General features: G+C 34.4%; 1 protein-coding gene across 1 annotated transcript in view; it reads right to left on the bottom strand.

The window, feature by feature from the left end:
* Positions 1-592: 592 nt before the first annotated feature.
* The window catches only part of LOC111050100 (AMSH-like protease), a 29,695-nt gene continuing 9,693 nt past the window's right edge, over positions 593-20,594 (bottom strand). Inside the window, exons 7-9 of the mRNA XM_039420022.1 lie at positions 7,060-7,172; positions 4,251-4,353; positions 593-1,481 (exon numbers count right to left, since the gene is read on the bottom strand). Of these exons, the coding sequence (XP_039275956.1) occupies positions 1,416-1,481; positions 4,251-4,353; positions 7,060-7,172 (282 nt within the window). The 3' untranslated portion in view covers positions 593-1,415. The remainder of the gene's footprint in view (positions 1,482-4,250; positions 4,354-7,059; positions 7,173-20,594) is intronic.

Here is a 20,594-nt window from a genome sequence, read left to right as displayed (position 1 = left end):
GATTATGTTTTAGAGACTTTATTTTTTAGTTGCTCAGTTCGAACGCCAAATTTGATTGATGAAAACGAAAGCATAAAATTATGTTTTTAGGAGTTAAACTGAAATATTTGTGAAGGACCTTCTGTATAGTACGAGGATACTCGTATATAGGAGGTCGTGATTTGTAGCTATGATGAGCAGCAATTCACTGGTTTAGTAGCTTTGATTGTATACATTATTTTCTGTTGATAACTGTAACTCAGCAACGCCTTTAATTCTTTTTCTTCTTCTTCATTTAGCACTACAGTCCTATGTGGACCTTGGCTTCCATGACAATTCCTCTCCATCTGTCTCTATCACCTGCAACTCTCTTCCATCCTCCAATTCCCAACACTAGCAGATCTCTCTCCACATCTTCCAGCCACATTCTCCTTGGTTTCCCTCTTCTTCTTGCGCATTAAATTTTTGCCTCCAATATGGCAACTTTTTTCTATTTATCATCTCAACATGTCTAAGCCAGCGTATTCGTTGCGACTTTATGAAACGTGACTATCATTATATTAAGATAATAAACAGTATTCATCTGAATAAATAAAAAAAATGAATTCAATTCTCAATTTCTCAAATATTTATAATATCATACAAGTTTAATAAATAATATTGGTTTTTACAAATAATAATTAAATCTGAATTACAAATTATTTGCATTGATTATTAAAAACATTAATTTACATTAGTAAATTCGGCTTTAATTTGCCACATTTTATGTACTTCTTTAGTCTTATAACAATCAAGAATAAGGCAAAAAGCGTTTTTTTCTTATGTGCAGATTATATCAAACACGTAGTGCTGTTTTAATTGCTGTGTTTTAGTCATTTTGGAATGCTTGTTAAATGTTCATCTTAAGCAGCGCTCACACAATGCTAGTCGATAGAGTAGCAGACAACTGGACAATGCACAAGCATACGAGCTTCACACAATGTAAGTGGGGTCTAGTTGAAATGTGTTGATATGCTAGTCAACTGGACAATCCACTTGCATTCTAGTTGACAAATAGTTGATGGGTTAGTCAACTAGTTGAGATTTGTCAACTAGACAATGCTCTAGCATACGAGCTTCATACAATGTAAGTGGGGTCTAGTTGAAATGTGTTGATATGCTAGTCAACTGGACAATCCACTTGCATTCTAGTTGACAAATAGTTGATGGGTTAATCAACTAGTTGAGATTTGTCAACTAGACAATGCTCTAGCATAATGTGAATACGAGCTTCATACAATGTAAGTGGGGTCTAGTTGAAATGTGTTGATATGCTAGTCAACTGGACAATCCACTTGCATTCTAGTTGACAAGTAGTTGATGGGTTAGTCAACTGGACAATCGACTCCTAATGTGTGATCATTACTTAGGATCGGCTATCATACGATGTCAGAATTTCACCGCTTTCTGAAGTCAACCACTTCCAAAGGTGCTCCCTCTACAAACTTCACATGTTCTGCGACCTATCAACAGAAAATCAGTAGATTAGACATTGGAATTATTAAATAAATTATCGAATAATGAACATTTCAAGTCCACAGTAAACACATAAGCCAAAACAAAGCCACATAATAGCCAACTATACTAGATTGTAATAATAAAACGTATAAAGTAGCATATTATGAGACTATAGTGAGGTCCACGTTATAATGGCAGTGTACGATTGACAATACTGTTGCTGTCCTTTTCTATCATACAACAAAGCAGATAACGCTATCTCTCTCTAGCTTTGCAATGTTGTCAGTTTGCCAGAATATTTCATTTTCACTTTTGACAGTGACTGTACAAAAGTAACTCAGCCGCCATTTTTTCTTCATTCTATCAAAATACTTTGTTACACAAGTCTTATAATATTGATTTAAAATGTATTTTTGGAACAATGAAATAATTTTCAGACATTACCGTATGAGACACACAAATTAAAATACCTGAAATGACATTTTAAAAGTTGATAACTAACCATCCTAGACTTCATCCATGCTTCAGTTAGCCTACACGTTTAGGATAGAGCTACTCGTACCGGTATAAATAATATTGAAAGGTTATTTCAGAATTATTTCCATTGAAATTACTTATTTTGAAAAGGGTTTCTATTTTTCTATTATTTTTAAAAGAAATTGGAATAGAATACCCACCAAATAACTTAATTTCTGTTGTTTTGAAATTCAGATTGGTGTATCACAGCCATTTCCGTTTTGTATAAAAATAATAATCTGATCTTAGTTATGGAAGCAAATTTTTGAATCAAATTTTGAAAAATATATTTTCTTGATTAATTTGACATTAAATTGATTATTTTATCAACGAAATGATAATTATTATTAGATCAAATTTAATGGGATGAATTGAGTAACAGCTGTGTACAATCAGTGGCAAAATGGAGAGACTTGGCAACGTTTTTCTCCTATCTTTCTTCACTGCCATTATAACGTGGACCTCACTATAACTAAAAATATATGACAGCTATGGTTAGTTCTCTTATGTGCTATGAATAAACTAAAGCAGAGAAAACTTCCATAATCAGTTTTGAACGACTAAATTACGACATAGCAGTCAGGTATTTATGAAGAAAAACTATTAGCTTCTACTCGCGCGCTTTCGGACACTAGGCCCCTTCATCAACACACCTCACAACATCATCAACACACGAATGTTGAGGAAGGGCCTAGTGTCCGAAAGCGCTCCACAAATGTGAGTAAAAGCTAATAGCTTTTATTTATAAATACCTGACAGCTATGTCGTAATTTAGTTGTTCGAAAGTGATTATTAACAAGCAGTTCGTAATGGAAACTTGATGAGTAAAACTTCTATACTGTTTATTCTATGACTAAAGGCTTGTTATGAATGTACCAACGAGCATTTAAGTTCAATTTTTTGTTTGTGACATGACGAATCATTGAATGAAATGTCTACAATACAACACTAGAGGCTGAGGGAATTAGAGAATAGTGCTTTTCGAGAAGAAGACACGTTACGTTATATGGGGGTCACATCTTCATCTACCACCAACAACTATGGCGAGAAATTAAATTACATTAAAAAAAAAAAATATTTTTTAGGCTGTGCTAGTGTTGAAAAAGTTTTTGATAATAAACTTCGAGTATTCCATATTGTTTATGTACTTTATAGTAGCCTAATATAATAAGAACAACAATCTTTAGTATCATAAACATTGTTAACAATGCATTGATAAACGTCAAATTAAACTATACATTGATTTTTTTTCTTTTTTTTTGAAATTGAAATTGAAATTTATTGCCAAAACAAAATTACAATATTACAATATATTAAGTTACAAAGTGTTAAACAAATAAGCAAAACTTAAACTTAATTATTAGATCAAAACTTAATTTATCTTTATTTTGGCGACTGCTGGCATAAGTAAGAACTTGAGAGCCAGCAGTGAGTTTACATTATTAGATTTAACAAGTTTAGCGCTTAACTAAAATTTGTAGAATACTTATTCTATTTGGCTTTTTAAATAATTACCTAACTAAATTAACTAACACATTAATGCGTGAAATTACATGTTTCTTGTTTTACATTGATTTAATTTGTATTTTGACGATATATATTATTGTTACAAATACATTTGTAATAAAATGTGTACATAAGAATTTGATTTTACATTTATTCATTATAATTTTCACTCTTTGACATATTGGAATACAAAATTATTTGAATAGAACTGAGAAGTAAAACATTAAGGACTGGAATGCTTCAGTGGAGAAATTTAGAAACCCTATTTATTCCGTACTACACTATAAAACCTACTATTTCACGAATAGAGTTCAACTGTACTATAAGCCATATCAAGAAAATGATTCCTATCCCCAATGTAAAGTAGTATTAGAACTGTCATAAATTTCCAGTGAACATTATTTTCTCAGTTCTGCGAATAATATTTTACTTTCAATAAATGATAAATATGTATAAATCGGTATAGTTCTAATTCTAATGTGTTTCAGAAAAATAATGGAATAACGTTTTGCAATTAAAAAAAACGACTAGCAGTCAGTACTTTTTCCAATGAATGAATTAATCCTGGTTGACAACCAGGAAGATGGCGGACCTGCCGAAAGATCTCGTTGTCACAGTAAGTGATTAATTCATTTATTGGAAAAATCTGACTGCTAGTCGTTCATTTTAATTGCAAGAAGTTATTTGACATTAAGCAGTTCGTGATGGAAAACAACATTGAAGAATTAATGGAAGTTTGTGATAATTGTTACCATGTAAAGTGGAGGTTCTGAAGGGTGCGGATGAAAGCCTGACTGCCGACAGCCGGCAATGTAATCCACTCCGTAGGAGGGTGTAAGGCAAAAACATTGATTACTGAAAAAACACAAACAGCTATTAGAACTTAAACTTTTCATAATAGTTTCAATAATAGAAAGGTGGAAGTTATCATTTAATTTTCAACGATATCTATAGTTGCATTGTTTAAATGAATGCTTTAATTTCAAAGTGATCTAAGTGCCAAATGTTAAAATTTTTGGAAAACCAATAAAAACACTCCAATTTTTAAAAACCAGTTTTTTATTTACTGTATTATTATTTTAAGATAATTCATGAATTTAAAAAGTGTCCATGTGTTTTAAAACGATATAACTAAAACAATCATAAAGTAAAAAATAAAAAAAGGGACAGGTTAGCAGAAAGATCTAAGTCCGAGGCCAGTTTCTTCCAAATGGGTCTAAGCCCGGTGCCAGTTACTTTCAAATGGGTCTAAGTCCAAAAAACTAATCTCATTCTTGGGTTACTTCCATTTTTCGACCTTTTCTCCTTTCAAAATTTTCATTTTCTTCTGTTGAAAATGCTACATCACCTACATCACCATAGCCACCTCTAATACAAGGCCGCGGCCTACGATATTGCAACGTCGCAGTGAAAAAGTTTTAAAAAAATACCAGCTGATTAGATTTCATGAAAAAGATAGAAATCATGTATTAGATTCTAGGCCTACACTGCGACGTTGCAATATCGTAGGCCGCGGCCTTGTATTAGAGGTGGCTATGACATCACCCATTATATTGATATTAATAATATATTTATATTAAATTTAATAGAAAGAGAAACCTTCTGTAGCCTAGTTCTCTGGTAAACGAACTCACAAACAGATGACAGCCTGCCAGCTGGTGGAATGGATTTAGATCACTTTGAAAACCACTGCCACTGGACATAGACACAGCGCATTCTATGAGAGGCTATGAAAACTAACAGAAATTGATTTGGAACATAGATCGTGTAGAAGGGCATTGGCATTGGTACTTAGATCACTTTGAAACGAAAAAACAAAAAAAAATTTGGCACTTAGATCGCTTTGAAATTTATTTATTTAGCGTATGGCAGTATACACAACACATTTATGATCACAAAATTCGAAAAAAAAGAAAACAATAGAAAATTCATATATAAAACGAATGAAAATATCTTAGTCACTTTTGACCTGGAAATTAGAGGCATGCTTCCAGGGTATTTAAGTAGGCTATTGATGCTGGTTTAGCCACCAGGAAATCTTCTTGTGCACCCGTGTATGCTGATCTGGGACACTCCTCCACTATGTGTCTCACAGTCTGGACTGCTCCACACTCACAGAAAGGGGAGTCAGCCTTCCCCCACTTATGCATCAGATAGGCACATCTACCATTATGAGTTCGTACCCTATTCAATGCCGACCATGTTTTTGATGCTTTGAAATGAAAGTATTCAAATGTTTGAAGCTAAATCTATATCTATCTATACTCGTGACAATCAATAAAGTGAAGAATTGGAATTAACATGTAAGGAATATGAGAAACATGTTTGAAGAATACCTTCTGAACTACTGAACTGATTAACTTGAAATTTTGCACAAAGATTCTGCATTTTTGGAGGATGGTTGAAAATCTATTTTCATTTTTATCAATCAATCAATTAATTCTAATTTTATTATTAAAAGAATCTATTAAATTTGTGGTTCAAAATTTAGTGAACTGATTAACTTGAAATTTTGCATGAAGATTCAGGATTTACCGAGGATGGTTGTAGGCCTATTTTCATTTTTCAAGATGTCAATGTTGTGTGCGAGTCCAGTTTAGACCATCAACTGGACTCGCACACAACAGTGACATCTCATATATATTACATATATATATATATATATATATATATATATGACAGTGACATCTTGAAAAATGAAAATAGGCCTACAACCATCCTCGGTAAATCCTGAATCTTCATGCAAAATTTCAAGTTAATCAGTTCACTAAATTTTGAACCACAAATTTAATAGACTTCTTTTAATAATAAAATTAGAATTGATTGATTGATAAAAATGAAAATAGATTTTCAACCATCCTCCAAAAATGCAGAATCTTTGTGCAAAATTTCAAGTTAATCAGTTCAGTAGTTCAGAAGGTATGATTCTTCAAACATGTTTCTCATATTCCTTACATGTTAATTCCAATTCTTCACTTTATTGATTGTCACGAGTATAGATAGATATAGATTTAGCTTCAAACATTTGAATACTTTCATTTCAAAGCGATCTAAGTGCCAATTTTTTTTTGCAAATAGCAGCAATATAGCTGCAAAAACGAAATGGCACTCACTGACTGACTGACTCACTCACTCGCAGAACTAAAAATCTACCGGACCAAAAACGTTCAAATTTGGTAGGTATGTTCAGTTGGCCCTTTAGAGGCGCACTAAGAACGGATTTGGAAAAATTTCCAAAGATACGCCCAAAATCTGCCTTTTCCAGCGTTTTCTCAGCTTTATCGAGAACAAATGAACAGAAAATGTTCAAATTTAGTACAGAAGCTCAGCTAGGGTGTAATAATGTTGTGTAAGAAGGAATTTGCAATAACGTCAAAGATACGCCCAAAATTAGCGTTTTTCAGCGTTTTTTTTTTTGCTTTTTCTCAGATTTATTGAGAACAAATGAACAGAAATTGTTCAAATCACCAGTAACCCTAATGGATAAAATCCGTTCGAAGAGATATTCTTTATAAGAAAGGATGCGAAATAGGAGGATTATTGTGATATTTGTTGACTTACTCTTTATATTTAGGCGCACACACAACTGCAATGGCCTCAGGCATGAGCAGCTGGTAGGAGCAGTGCGTGTGAAGGTCAACACTCGATAAGAATGCCGTTTGCGTTGGATGTGTCTGTAAAATATCATTTCAATTCAATTCAATTTATTAAAAACACACAAAACAAGACAAAACAAAATTACAAAGATTTACGAAACAAATAAAACACAATAAAATGTTACAAATATAAAAAACCATGGGCTTAGTGTTTGGGTGTGTTGGAGAAGAGAAAAAAAAGAGAGGAAGATACCTAGCCAACTATGGTTTCCCATGTAATAGGCAGGCAAAGAAGAGAAGAGAAGTAATGAGGAAAAAGGAAGGGAGAAATGGGGGGAAGGAAGAAAACAGAGGAATAGGTACTCAAAATAAAGGTAAGCGAGTCCACTGAAAAATGAAAAAAAAAATGCTGGAGCAGAAATCTCGAGTCATATATCTAAATGGAAGAAGAAATTACTGTATGTCCAGTTTTTTATATCCAGTTTAATTTTTCCGCTGATCTTATTGTCCATGAGAAAGTGATTTGGAATGAGGTTTATTATTTTAGTACCTATGTAAATTAATTGCCTCCTTATACATTCAATATTAGTGTTATAGGTTACATATTTGTTAGCAGTGGCCCTTAGATTATAATAATTAAGAGTAGAGTTTATTGTGAGAGGAAAATCGGATCTATATTTTATTAAGTACTCAATTACGGTTTTTATGTATAATTGACGTATAGTCATGACCTCAAAATCACTAAAAACCATATCCGTTGGATAGAGCCTGGGTTTGCTTAATATAGTTTTAATTATCAGTTTTTGTGCTACAAATAATTCAGCAATATGACAGTTGAAACAGCCTCCCCAAACAACTATGCCATACTGCAGAATTGACTTGACTAGAGCATGATACATCATTTTCAGGTGGTTCTTATTAAGAATTCTGTTAACTTGGTAAAATTTAAAAGATAAATATCTAATTTTTCTACATATGTATTTAATATGAACATCCCATTTAAGGTTTTCATCAATTATAATTCCCAAATACTTAGTATTATTGACTTTTTTAATGGTGGGACAATCACAATTACCCAAGTTTAAATTGCACTGAGAATGGAGTCTCAAATCTTGATTCTCGTTAGGCTGCCCTACTCTATTTGCAGAGAAAGTTATGTAATTAGTTTTTTCAATATTTAAACTTAAGGTATTCTTATCTAACCACTTCTTAATTAAAAGCATATTATTTTCAGCTATAGTATGAACTTCATTCCATGAATTACCGTGAAAAATAGCTGCAGTATCATCTGCAAAGGATATCACAGTTGAGTTTAGAAGTCTTAAATTTAAAAAGTCATTTACATAGAGTATGAAAAGGATGGGAGAAAGTACAGTACCTTGAGGAAGACCATAAGAAGTTAAGTTAGTTACACTAGATTGATCATTTATGGTTAGGGACTGGGTTCTATTACTCAGATAGCTTTTGAACAATTTAAGCGAGACTCCTCTGAAACCATAGGACTCCAGTTTATTGAACAAAGTATTATGAGGTATTGTATCAAAAGCTTTGCGTATATCCAGGAAGACCGCAATAGTTTTCTTATTGGAGTTTATTTTATCAGATAAAGTATTGATGAATTTTATTAGAGCGTCAGATGTACTTTTACCATTTTGGAAACCGAATTGGTTCTTGTTGATTATTTTGTTAAGATTCAAGAAAGAAACAACTCTTGACTTTATTAGTTTCTCCATTATTTTAGCAAGGTTGCTGATAAGACTAATCGGTCTATAATTACAGGGATTAGTCGGGTCACCTTGTTTGAATAGAGGTTTTATTTTGGCTGATTTGAGGTGCTCGGGAAAATATCCCTCCTCAAAGCATCTATTAAAAATGAAAGCGAGAGGTTGAGATATAAAATTGGCTATTTTCTTCAGCGTAATATTACCTAGACCATCAATACCAGGACTGCAGTTGTTCTTTAGATTTTTAATAGTTGCCTCAACTTCAACTGGGCACGTTGGTCTCATAAAAAACGTGTTATCGATCTGTATTGCAGGAAATCGATCACCAGTATTATCAGGGATATTGATAGTTTGAGCTTGTAATTTACCCACATTTGTGAAATAATTGTTGAGGGAGTGAGCATCAAGTTCAGTACTCTTTTCCTTGATACTGGCCTCACCTATAACTTCGTTTATGCACTTCCACAACTTCATGCTGTTGTTATTACAATTTTCAATTTTCCCTTTATAGTAGACTTCCTTTGCATGATTTATGATCTTATTCAAACCATTACGATAAGCCTTATATTCATTCTTTAAGATATTGTTATTAGGATCTCTTCTGAGTCTAGAATGCATTTTGTCCCGCGTGATTATTGATCTTATGATGCCTTCAGATATCCAGGGCTTCAGGGGACGAAGTCTGTTAGGTATCACTTTTACCTTCTTGCATTGATTGATGAGACTGGTCAAACGATCGACAAATTTATCCATAATAGTGTCAATGCTTCCATTCACGGTATAGATTTCTCCCAATCTTCATTCCTTATGCGTTCCAATAGTGCATGATAGTTGGTTCTAGTTAATGTGTTTATCAATACGTTTCTATTATCCTTATTGATAGGGACCTTCACCAAGTTCAGTACAACCGCGTAGTGGTCAGTTATGGTTGTCCTAAATATAACTCCTTTAATGGACATAGAATGGTTGCCTGAATTTTTATAAAAAATGTGGTCAATGCAAGAATTTGTTGTGGTTGTTACTCGGGTATCACCAGTTATGTAAGACTTATAGCCATTACTATTGAAAATATGCAGATAATCTTGAACAGGAACACTAGTTGAATGTGTATTTATATTCATGTCTCCCGCCACACATACATTTATTCCATTAGGAATTTTACTGATTTCATTACTCAGACTATTAAGAAAATTATCAATATTTTGATTACTTGGTGATCTATAAACCCCAATCACCTTCACAATAAAATCATCAATTCTTAAGTCAGCACTAACTACATTGGCATCAGTGATATCGAGTGAAACTTCATTGAATCTTATGCAATCTTTTATGTACATGCATAATCCATCACATTTATTCTGTTTAGTGTACTTATTTATTGCCGTATATCCAGGAATGTTGAAAATGAACGGCATATCTGCAGTCAACCAGGTCTCAGTTAATATTATAATGTGAATATCAGTTTTCAATTCATTGAGGCAGCAAATAAACTGATCGAAATTAGCATTCAAACTACGTATATTCATAGACATAATATTGAAACACTCAGCATCTTTATTTCTGTCCTCGTGAAAGTGATAGTTCAAATAATCGTCGATTACATCTGTTTCATTTTCTGTTTCTAAAATATTAAGAACTTCTTCAGTGTCACTCATAACTTATATCATCAGGTCCACTTCTCTTTTCCTTGTTCCATTAACAAGCCCCTCACTATCTATGAATTTAAGTTTCTTAATTAGTTTGTCCACAGCATCATCTACCAGACTGGTTGTTAAATACCTGAAAGTTTCAGTGTGTCTAGACAAGGCAACAATCGCATGGGGCATGCTGTTATAGATTTCATTCTCCTTGTACTTAATTCTGATTAGAATAACATTTTTATGAGTTAGCCCTTGTGCTTCGTGGATTGTGTGAAGTGCAACATCCTCTCTCCACTTTATAGTATCACCCACCATAAGTTTTTCCTCTTGGGTGAATGTTAATATCAAAGTGTCGGGTTGTATCAGATGGTATTCCCCATTTCTGTAAGTAGGCAGAATTGAGATAGCTCTTTCATTAAGCGTCGTAATATTTTCATAGACAGTGGAAAGGACAAAACAAACATCGATAGGACATCTACGAGTTACCGTTTGTTTTGTAAAAGGTTCGCAGAATTCTGAAATTTTATGCCATCTTGTGGCATAATTACTTCTCTCAATGTAGGGTATTTGGTTTGCGTCACCAACTACAATTATTTCTGAGGCCTTACTCAAGTTAGCAATAAAACCGATGTAACCCGCATGCATAAGTAGAGCTTCATCAATAAAAACTCTATTGTATGTTTTATTCTGATTATGATTTATTATATATGAGCCAACTGTCCTGTAATCAAGCTTAAGACGATTACAATGTTTTCGACCATACCTTTCAATGACAGTTTCACGGATTGCTTTAATACCTGCCCGTGTTTGAGTGAGTACTAGATCCTTGCCAGGCTCATGATGCGAGACTATAAAGTAAGATTTACCACAGCCGGGAACACCGTCATACCATTTTATTTTAGGAAGTTTACACTCATGAAGAGTTATTCTATTTATAGTTTTTATTAATTCGCTATTCAGCATAAGTGTAGTATTACGTGTGACTAAAACATATCGTTCTTTAGTAGAGAATTTTAAAGTATCCTCTTGAAATTCTACGTAACTTCCACCCTGCTCCAAGCAATATCCCATTCGGTATTTAGAGTTTGTTTTGAATAGGAATCTTTTCAAATTATTATCATAGATGTTCATATTGTTATTCAGGACGCTTATTAGTTCATCACCTGATATTGACATGTTTCTATGCGTGACCCTAAGAAGAATATTTTTATATATTTTAGCATTTTCGTTATCAGTGTTTTGAAGTAGGGTCCGTAATTCAATCATAGAGTTTATGAATGCTTCACGTTTATTATTACCTTCAAAGAATCCCACAGGGTACTCAACTCCCGGACTATCAGATAGCTTAGGTATATTAAGAAAATTAATTTCACAATAACCTCGATAATAAAAAATAAACTTCAAATCTCTAGCTCCTATGACAGTACTCAAGAGTTCAGTGGCAGGAATATCAAAATAAGTTTCACTTTCTGTTAAAAGAATCAATTCCTATAATCAAAGGGTAATTGAATTTACTCCAATCATTTATTCTATTCAAAAGATCAATAAGTACCCCATTTTCACCATCATTAATATGAAAATAGGAATGTTCTTATCAGAAAACAAAACTCTTATACAATTAGAATCAGTAACACATTCAGGTGATTCCATTCTTCAAGAGAGAAATACTTTTTATTTCTAAGCAGAGAGAGACCTTTGGATGTTTTAATAATATTTCCTATTTTTGTAAAAGATATCATAACATCAACCCTCTCACCAAAATTATAAACCAGACTTATCTTACTTTTATCAGTATTAGTTGTTACGTAGAAACTATCAATTTTGTTAAGGATGGAATTTAAAGTAATCATTTTGTGTTGGGTTGATTGCTTGATTTTACTATCACTATTATTTTTATTTATCCTCAGTATATTAAATATTTTTCTTTCAGATTCCATAATCAGTTCTATCAATTATTTGTTGTAGCGCTTTTTGATAGGAAGGGCACTCTCTGTCACCTACTTTGTGATCGAAAGCTTTTTTATCATTGCGGCAATTTAAACATGAGGGCTTTTTGTCTCTATTAGGGCACTCTTTAACATCATGTCCTGTAGTGGAACAGTGAGCACAGGTGTTTGTGCTTGAGTGCAATGCTTACTGATATGTCCAATTTTTTGGCACTTGAAGCAACGAGAGACGGCAACATAGTCTCCAACTCGGCACACCCTCCAATCAATACCAATCCGCGATTTGTTAATAAATTCTTTTCTTAATTCACCAGTGCACTCCACTACCCAGTGCACGGTGTTTTTGTTTTTCGGTCCTATTTTAAAAATCGGCCTGAAGTTTTTCAAGAATTTTCCCTACTCAATGACGATGACTCGAGATTTCTCTCAAATACATCGTTTGCCAATTCAGCAGCAGTTATATCTGCAGCGACGTGATACAGAATTATTCTTGGCAATTTGGATTGTGGCTCGCTTACCTTTATGTTGGATGTTGCAGGACCTTATCACCCAAAACATTTTCTTTATTGGCCCTTGGGTGAAGCACTAACAGCACACCCCCACCACGGACATCAACGGCTTTTTTAATGTTCAAATTTTGTTCACGGGTGATGTTCTTCTTTATTGTTTCTCGAATTTTTCCGCTTTGTTCCTTTTCCGTTCCATTATTTTGCTGGCTTCAGGATGATCACATTCTCCTTGGGTGACAGCTTCTTGGTCCGGGGCGGAGACTCCCTGGCTGCAGCAGTGGAGGCGGCACTCGATAATGTAGAAGGTGCGGTCCTCTTCTTTGGCAGTTGCACGGCCTCAGCAAATGAGATCGGCTTGTTGTGGCTTTTTGCAATTCACTTGCTAGTTTGAACTGAACTTCACTTGCTGTTGATTTAATAGAATCAACAGTTGCCAACAGTTTGCAATTGGATAATCACATTTTCGAATTTCGGCTTATTTTTCAATTTAGGTGAAAATGTTACTAGACATTAATTGTAGAGATTTTCATGCTCAATCTTTTCCACTCGAAAATTTTTGTTTAAATTGTATCTGAAGCCTGATAATTGGGAATCTAAAATTAAACTTTGCATAGATGGGGCGGAGCTCCTGAAATTTTTACAGATATGGGACTTGTGGCAGTTGCTAGAGCTTATCAATGACTATTTTACTTATAAATTTATTCAAAATCGTTGGAGCCGTTTTCGAGAAAATCGCGAAAAACCCTGTTTTTGACAACATTTTCTCCATTTTAGCCGCCATCTTGAATTGCATTTGATCGAAATTGTTCGTGTCGGATCCTTATAGTGTAAGGACCTTAAGTTCCAAATTCGAAGTCATTCTGTTGATTGGAGACGAGATATCGTGTACACAGACGCACATACACTCATAAAGGTGCGTACAGACTTTCGCTCAGCTCCGCAACCGAACGTCACCCAGCAGAGCGATTGATGATCGACCGGGGAGCAACAATGGTTCGACCGGGGAACGCGAGAAGATCTAACATCTTCCGTAACGTTCATGATGGGTGCGTGGGCGGCGCGACTGTAGTTCGATGGAGGAACGAGCGGTGGTACGAGGGCGGTACGAGGGAGGAGCGTGCTCGGTGCGGGTTGGAAGAGCGTATATGTGTACGCAGCTTAAGGTGCGTACAGACTTTCGCTCTGCTCCGCAACCGAACGTCACTCCAGCAGAGCGATTGATGATCGACGGCGAGCCGAAGAGTCGTTCGACCGGGGAACGCGAGAAGATCTAACATCTTCCATACGTTCATGATGGGTGCGTGGGCGGTGCGACTGTGGTTCGATGTTGGTACGAGGGCGGTACGAGGAGGAGCGTGCTCGGTGCGGGTTGGAAGCGCGAATATGTGTACGTAGCTTAACACACACACACACACACACACACACACACACACAGACAGACCAATACCCAAAAACCACTTTTTTGGACTCAGGGGACCTTGAAACGTATAGAAATTTGGAAATTGGGGTACCTTAATTTTTCGGAAAGCAATACTTTCCTTACCTATGGTAATAGGGCAAGGAAAGTAAAAAAATATGGTGCATTAGATTAAGCTAAGGCTTAAGTATATCTGAGGAGGCGCGGCATGGTGATACAAAGTGTTGATCTTATGGAGATTGCCTTATGACACCGTTCAACGCCATACCCGATTCAGTGTGTGTGAGTTCTTCCATTCAAACCAATAAGCAAGAAGCACCTGGATTCAAAATGCCACATCGCGCCTCCTCAGGTGTGCATCCAGCTAAAGTTTTACATGAGTTGCATGGCGGTACGAAGTTCGCCGGGCCAGCTAGTTATATTATACAAGGCGAAGCCATAATGGTGGCAAACTACTGGCATTGCAGTAAATAATGTAATATGATTTTAGTATCATGAAGTTTTTAATATTTTATAGTCAATCCTGGACATGACAAAGAATGAATGAACCTGATTGTTTGAGAACTCCAGTCGCTACCGCCGCCTAAAGGCAATTTATTGTATTATGTGTTTGTGTGCTATTGTATTCATGTCAATAAAGTCAGTGCCAATATTAGAGCAATGATTTACAGTCCACGGTGCGGGTGAAGACTATGTGTAGACTCGCATCTTAATGTATGGTTATTATAGTTCACCATAACATTAAACACTAATTTTGTATGTAGACTGCAAAATGACTTTAGTTTCACGAGTTTTCTTAGTTTATAGACTGTCATAGACACAGAAAATAATCAATGAATCTGATTTGTAGGCCTTTGTAGACTGTAAAATTAATCTAGCTCCATGATTTTCATGAAAAATTCAATTTAAGTCAAGTCCTGGACACAGGAAAGAATGAATTAGACTTGTGTTGTACTAATTTTTTGATACCGTGAAATTCACTTGAAATTTTAAATTCTCAGCATTCCTTATAAATAAAATCAAAGCTTCTCATCCAACCAATTGCCGTTTCCACACTAACCGATTGATGGCCAACATTTATCGTCACAACATCCAGAATGTCCTTCGATTGGCTTATTCTCACCAACACCTGATTCTCAGCCAATCGGAGAACATTGTGGGTGGCATTACAATAAATATTGGCCGATAATCGGTCAGTGTGAAAACGGTCATTGTTGACAGTTTGAAGTCAATCTCACTATAGTAATGACCATATCAACTCAACAATGAATTGAATTATTTATTAAGTTAATAAAACATTTGTAAGGATTCAATTGTTGATTTCATTTAAAAAATCCGTAGAAATTAATACTCTAAGAACCATGGAAATGTAATCTGATACTAAAATCGAGGGTTTTGCAACCGAAATTACAATTTTTTCAAGTACTTAATAAAACATATATTGAAGATATTAGAAACTACCGCTCTGATATTCCTTTAATTTGATCTTTCATCTAAAATTGACACACATAACTGGGAATGTTTCAGTTCATGGGTGATTTCCTACGTCAAGACTGTATTGTGATACATTTGACCGGTAGAATAGAGAATGGCTGACTCGGCATTGAAATGTTAAAGCTGAACGAATTAGTATTTTCTCTTCAATTCTTTTTAAAACAATTTCATTTAATAACTAAATTTCTAATATTATTATTATTAGCGTATGGCTTTCAATGGTGGGGAGACCCAGGACTAGTTGCACCTCGCCGTTTATAGTCCAAAGTTCCCTAATGGGAAGTATTGAGGAAACGGAAACTAAGGTTATAGTGAGCTCAATACTTTAAATTTACACTTTTCCCTTCGAAATAATTTTTGAAATAAAAAATTATCACTTTTCACTTCACTAAATTTCGAATACTAGAGTAGCTTTCAAAAGAAAACAATTTCACCCAACTCAACAACCGAATTTAAAATGTTCACCTTTCCCAAGTAAGATAGCAATAATACTAATTATAGTCAAGCTTACTGAACCGCTTGTCAGGCAGCTCACTCAACTCAAGGCTCTTGACTCCAATGAATTCAAGTCCAAATTGGTGTGGGAGTGCCACAAAACACTCAGCAGGCTTGCAACACGTAACTCTGTGCATCTTGGTTGGGTACCTGGCCACCATGGATGACCTTGAGAGGTTGTGAATGAAAGTACTACATAATTTCGCTCCTGGGTTTTGGAAGATTTTGTGTTATAAATAGTCACGGATAAGTACAAATTTGTGTTTATTTCATTATTAATTGTTTCTTGATCACGTTTTATCATTTTGTTTTAGATTTTAATTCTTAATTCTATTTTAAAAAGCCAAACACGTTTAGAGGTTAGTTTGAGGTTAGGTTTTCGAGATTTAAAAATAAACATAGATAGTTTACTTGACTAAAATTATAACCAAATTAAAATCCTATCATTTATAAATCAATTATTATTATTGCAAGTAATATAATTTCTTAGATAGGAAGATGAGCTCAAGTAAAACACCGAAGGTTAATAATAGAAATGTAAACATAGCGAGAGTACTTACGCGTTCCCAAAACCAAAATTCAAAAACGCCAAAACCAAAAACCCAGTTCTTCAAACTACTTTAGCCGAAAAAGTTGCTCAACTACAAAGTAGCCACACTAATTTAAAAAACCAATTAGAAGTAACTTTAAAAACGTCTGAGGAAGAAAGGTTAGGGATGGTAGAAGAAATTAAATCTTTGGAACTGATTATAAAATTACAAGATGAAGACCATAAAAAAGAAATACTAAATCTAAAAAATCAATGTAGTCTAATGTCGGAGGAAATAAAGAAACTAAAATCTAAATTTGATAATACTAAATGTATGATAGAACCTCCGTCCAAATGCAAAAAAATAGAATCTAACCTAAATGATGGGAAATGCTCTGAAAATGGTCGAAATAAAACGTACAGTGAGGTTTTGAAGACAGCAACCAAAAATATAGCTGAGGGAAATAAAGATAGGAAAGGGAGAGTTCTGCTACTGACGTCCAGTCATGGACGTGATTGCAGTGATCTCCTTGATAAAAGATTAAAAAATAAATTTGATGTCCAATGTTTTTTCAAGCCAAGTGCATCAATTAATGCAGTTGTAGAGTCAGCTAGGGAACAAACTAAAGACTTTGATGAAAATGACTATCTAATTGTACTGGGTGGCTCAAATAATATAAATGAACCTAACTTGAATCATCTTCCTCAAGTAACAGAAAAAATCAAGGAAATTGTGCCACTCAGCAAAAAAACAAACTTAATAATAAGTACTATTCCTAATAGGTTTGATAGGCCAGAATTAAATGAAGCAATCAATTCGACAAACAAATCAATCCATAATACAATCAACAGCCTAAAAAATAAGAATTCTAAACAACTGGGGATTTGTTTTCTAAATGAAAGGCTGAAAAGACATAACTTCACTAATCATGGGTTGCATCTAAATCGATCTGGCAAAGTAATCTTTTGTAATAGATTGGCAGAGCTGATTGAAAGCCGTTTGCAATCCTCTGGTTTAAAAACAGTCAAAAAAACAAATAACGATTTTTTAGTAAATTGGCTCAAAACAGGGAAAGGGAAATAGCTACAAATGCTAGAGATAGAGTAGCACAAGATGGTAAGGTTTTTAGTATTTATCATCAAAATATTCAGTATCTTCGCAACAAAATTGACAGATTAGAAGTATTTCTTAAACAGGAGGATCCTGACATTGTTATTTTCACAGAGCATGGCTTAAAAATAAAGGAAATAAATCAAGTTAGGATTCCAGGCTATTCACTGAGATCAGAATTTTGTAGAATAGCTCATAGAAGTGGTGGTGTATGTATATTCACTAGCAATGCTAAACATACCCAAACTTATGAACTGGATTTTGTTAAGAGATTTTCTGTTGAGATGGATTTAGAGGTGACGGGACTAAGGTTAAAAATTGATGATCGATTTGAGGTAGCAGTGTTAGGTATCTATAGGTCACCAAATGGAGACTGGCAAAAATTTTGTGAGCTGCTCCATACACTTTTGGAAATTACAACCGCTCGTTTCACAAATGTTATAGTAGTAGGAGATTTCAATACCGATTTTGCCAGGCAGGATAAAATGACAGAGGATATTAGAGATATTATTAATATGAATAATTTAGAAATTAAGGTCCACGAATATACAAGAGTAACTCGAACTTCACAGACAATTATTGATAATATCCTCACAAATATAGAAGGTTGTAATGTCAGGTTAGGTAGCTCAGATCTATCAGATCATAACTATCAAATTTTAGATGTTAAGTTGCAGGGCCAGAATCCAAGCAGAAAAAAAACTTTTGTGAAAGAAATTCAGCAATATGAGCTAGGAAATATAAATTGTTTGAAGCAGGAACTGCTTCAAGAAAATTGGAGTAGTGTTTATAACAGTTGTAACCTAAATTACAAATATAAGCAATTCATTGATACTCTAAGATTTCACATTAGTGTATGCTGTCCAATAAAAAAAGTCAAAGTAAAAAGTAAATTAAACAAAGTAGATGAATGGATAACTGAAGATATCCTTACTCAAAGAAATATTGTTAGGGAAGCTTATGAGGAATTTAAATTAGTGAGGGATGTTCCGAGTGAGGTCAAATACAAATGTCTAAAGAAAAACTATGCAAAAGAAGTGAGGAAAGCTAAGTGTAAGAAAACAGCTGAAATATTAACAACTAGTACCAATTTTAACTCTGCTGTTTGGGAGGTAATTAATAGAAATAGGAGAGCAGCTCAAAAGATACAGTTACTAATGTCCCTAGGATAATCGATGAACATGGAATTATATGGATGATAGTATAGACATTTGTAACTTTTTCAATAAATATTATCAACAGGTTGCATATAATCTCCAAAAGTCACTGAACACTAATACTTATAATACAACTACATTAAATGCTGAGCCAATTGAAAAGGTATTTAAATTCATCCATTATCAAGAGATGAGTTGTCAAGAATAATAAAAAATTGAATAACAAAAAAACAGTAGGATTGGATGGGGTCTCAAGCAAAATTTTAAAAGAATGTGAAAATGAATTACTGGACCCTTTATTGCATCTCCTTAATACTTCACTAGAGCAGGGTATTTTCCTGATGATCTGAAACAAGGAAAAATTTTGCCAATTTTCAAGAGCGGTGATTCTGAAAGAGTTGAAAATTATAGACCCATTAGTATTCTAAATGTAATAAGTAAAATTTTTGAAAGAGTAGTTTTAAATAGGTTATTGATGCACCTGGAAGAAATTAATTTCATATGTGATGAACAGCATGGGTTCCAGAAAGGGAAATCTACTAAGACTGCAATAGTATCCCTTGTTGAAAGACTAATAGATATAATAGATTCAGGTGAGAAGGCAGCCGCAATATTTCTTGATTTATCCAAAGCTTTTGATTGTGTGAACCATAGAATATTATTGGAAATACTAAAAACTGTAGGTGTGAATGGTATAGAACTAAAATGGTTTGAATCATATCTCATAGGTAGAAACCAGTGTGTTGAGCTTACCAAGGTGGATGGGAATGAAATAGTAAAAATTAAATCTCAAAAACTGGAGGTCCAGGCTGGAGTACCTCAAGGCTCAATTCTGGGTCCCTTACTGTTTCTGTTGTATGTGAACCAATTACCAAAAGAGTTAAAAGATCACAGAGCTCTGTTGTTTGCTGATGACACATCGCTTATCTTTAACAATTATTTATTAGATAGTCTAGAAATAAATGCTTTTACTGGAGTACAGTCAATTGTCCAATTCTTGAAGCAAAGGCAATTAACAATAAATAGTAAGAAATGTCAATTCCTACAATTCAAAAGTAAATATAATTCAGTAGAGGATAGAGAAATAAATGTGTTACCAGCAATGGCAGGGTCACCCTGGTCAAGCACTTGGCAAAAGGCTGCTGGCAGACGCAAGCCCTCGCTTCACCAGCTGGCTGGTGAGTCTGGGTAGAGGTCAGGTCAAGCAGGTAATTGCCCTGATAACTGGACATGGCCACTTCAGGAAACATCTCCATACAATTGGACTCAGAATTGAAAGCCAGATGTGTAGGCTTTGTAATCAGTCTGAAGAGACTGCTAAGCATATCATACTGGATTGCGAAAGTCTTGGAGCCAGAAGAAGGGCTCTGTTTGGCTGTAAGCAATCGGGTGAGGAATGGGATGTTGGTGTAGGGGAAAAAACTCCTGGACCTTGTAAAGGACACAGGAGTTGGTTTGCCTAACTAACATACTTTTGG

This window comes from Nilaparvata lugens, chromosome 2, assembly GCF_014356525.2.
Source record: "Nilaparvata lugens isolate BPH chromosome 2, ASM1435652v1, whole genome shotgun sequence".
NCBI classification, from domain to species: domain Eukaryota; kingdom Metazoa; phylum Arthropoda; class Insecta; order Hemiptera; family Delphacidae; genus Nilaparvata; species Nilaparvata lugens.
Note: the sequence above shows the minus strand (reverse complement) of the source record. Positions and strands in the feature narration are given on the sequence as shown.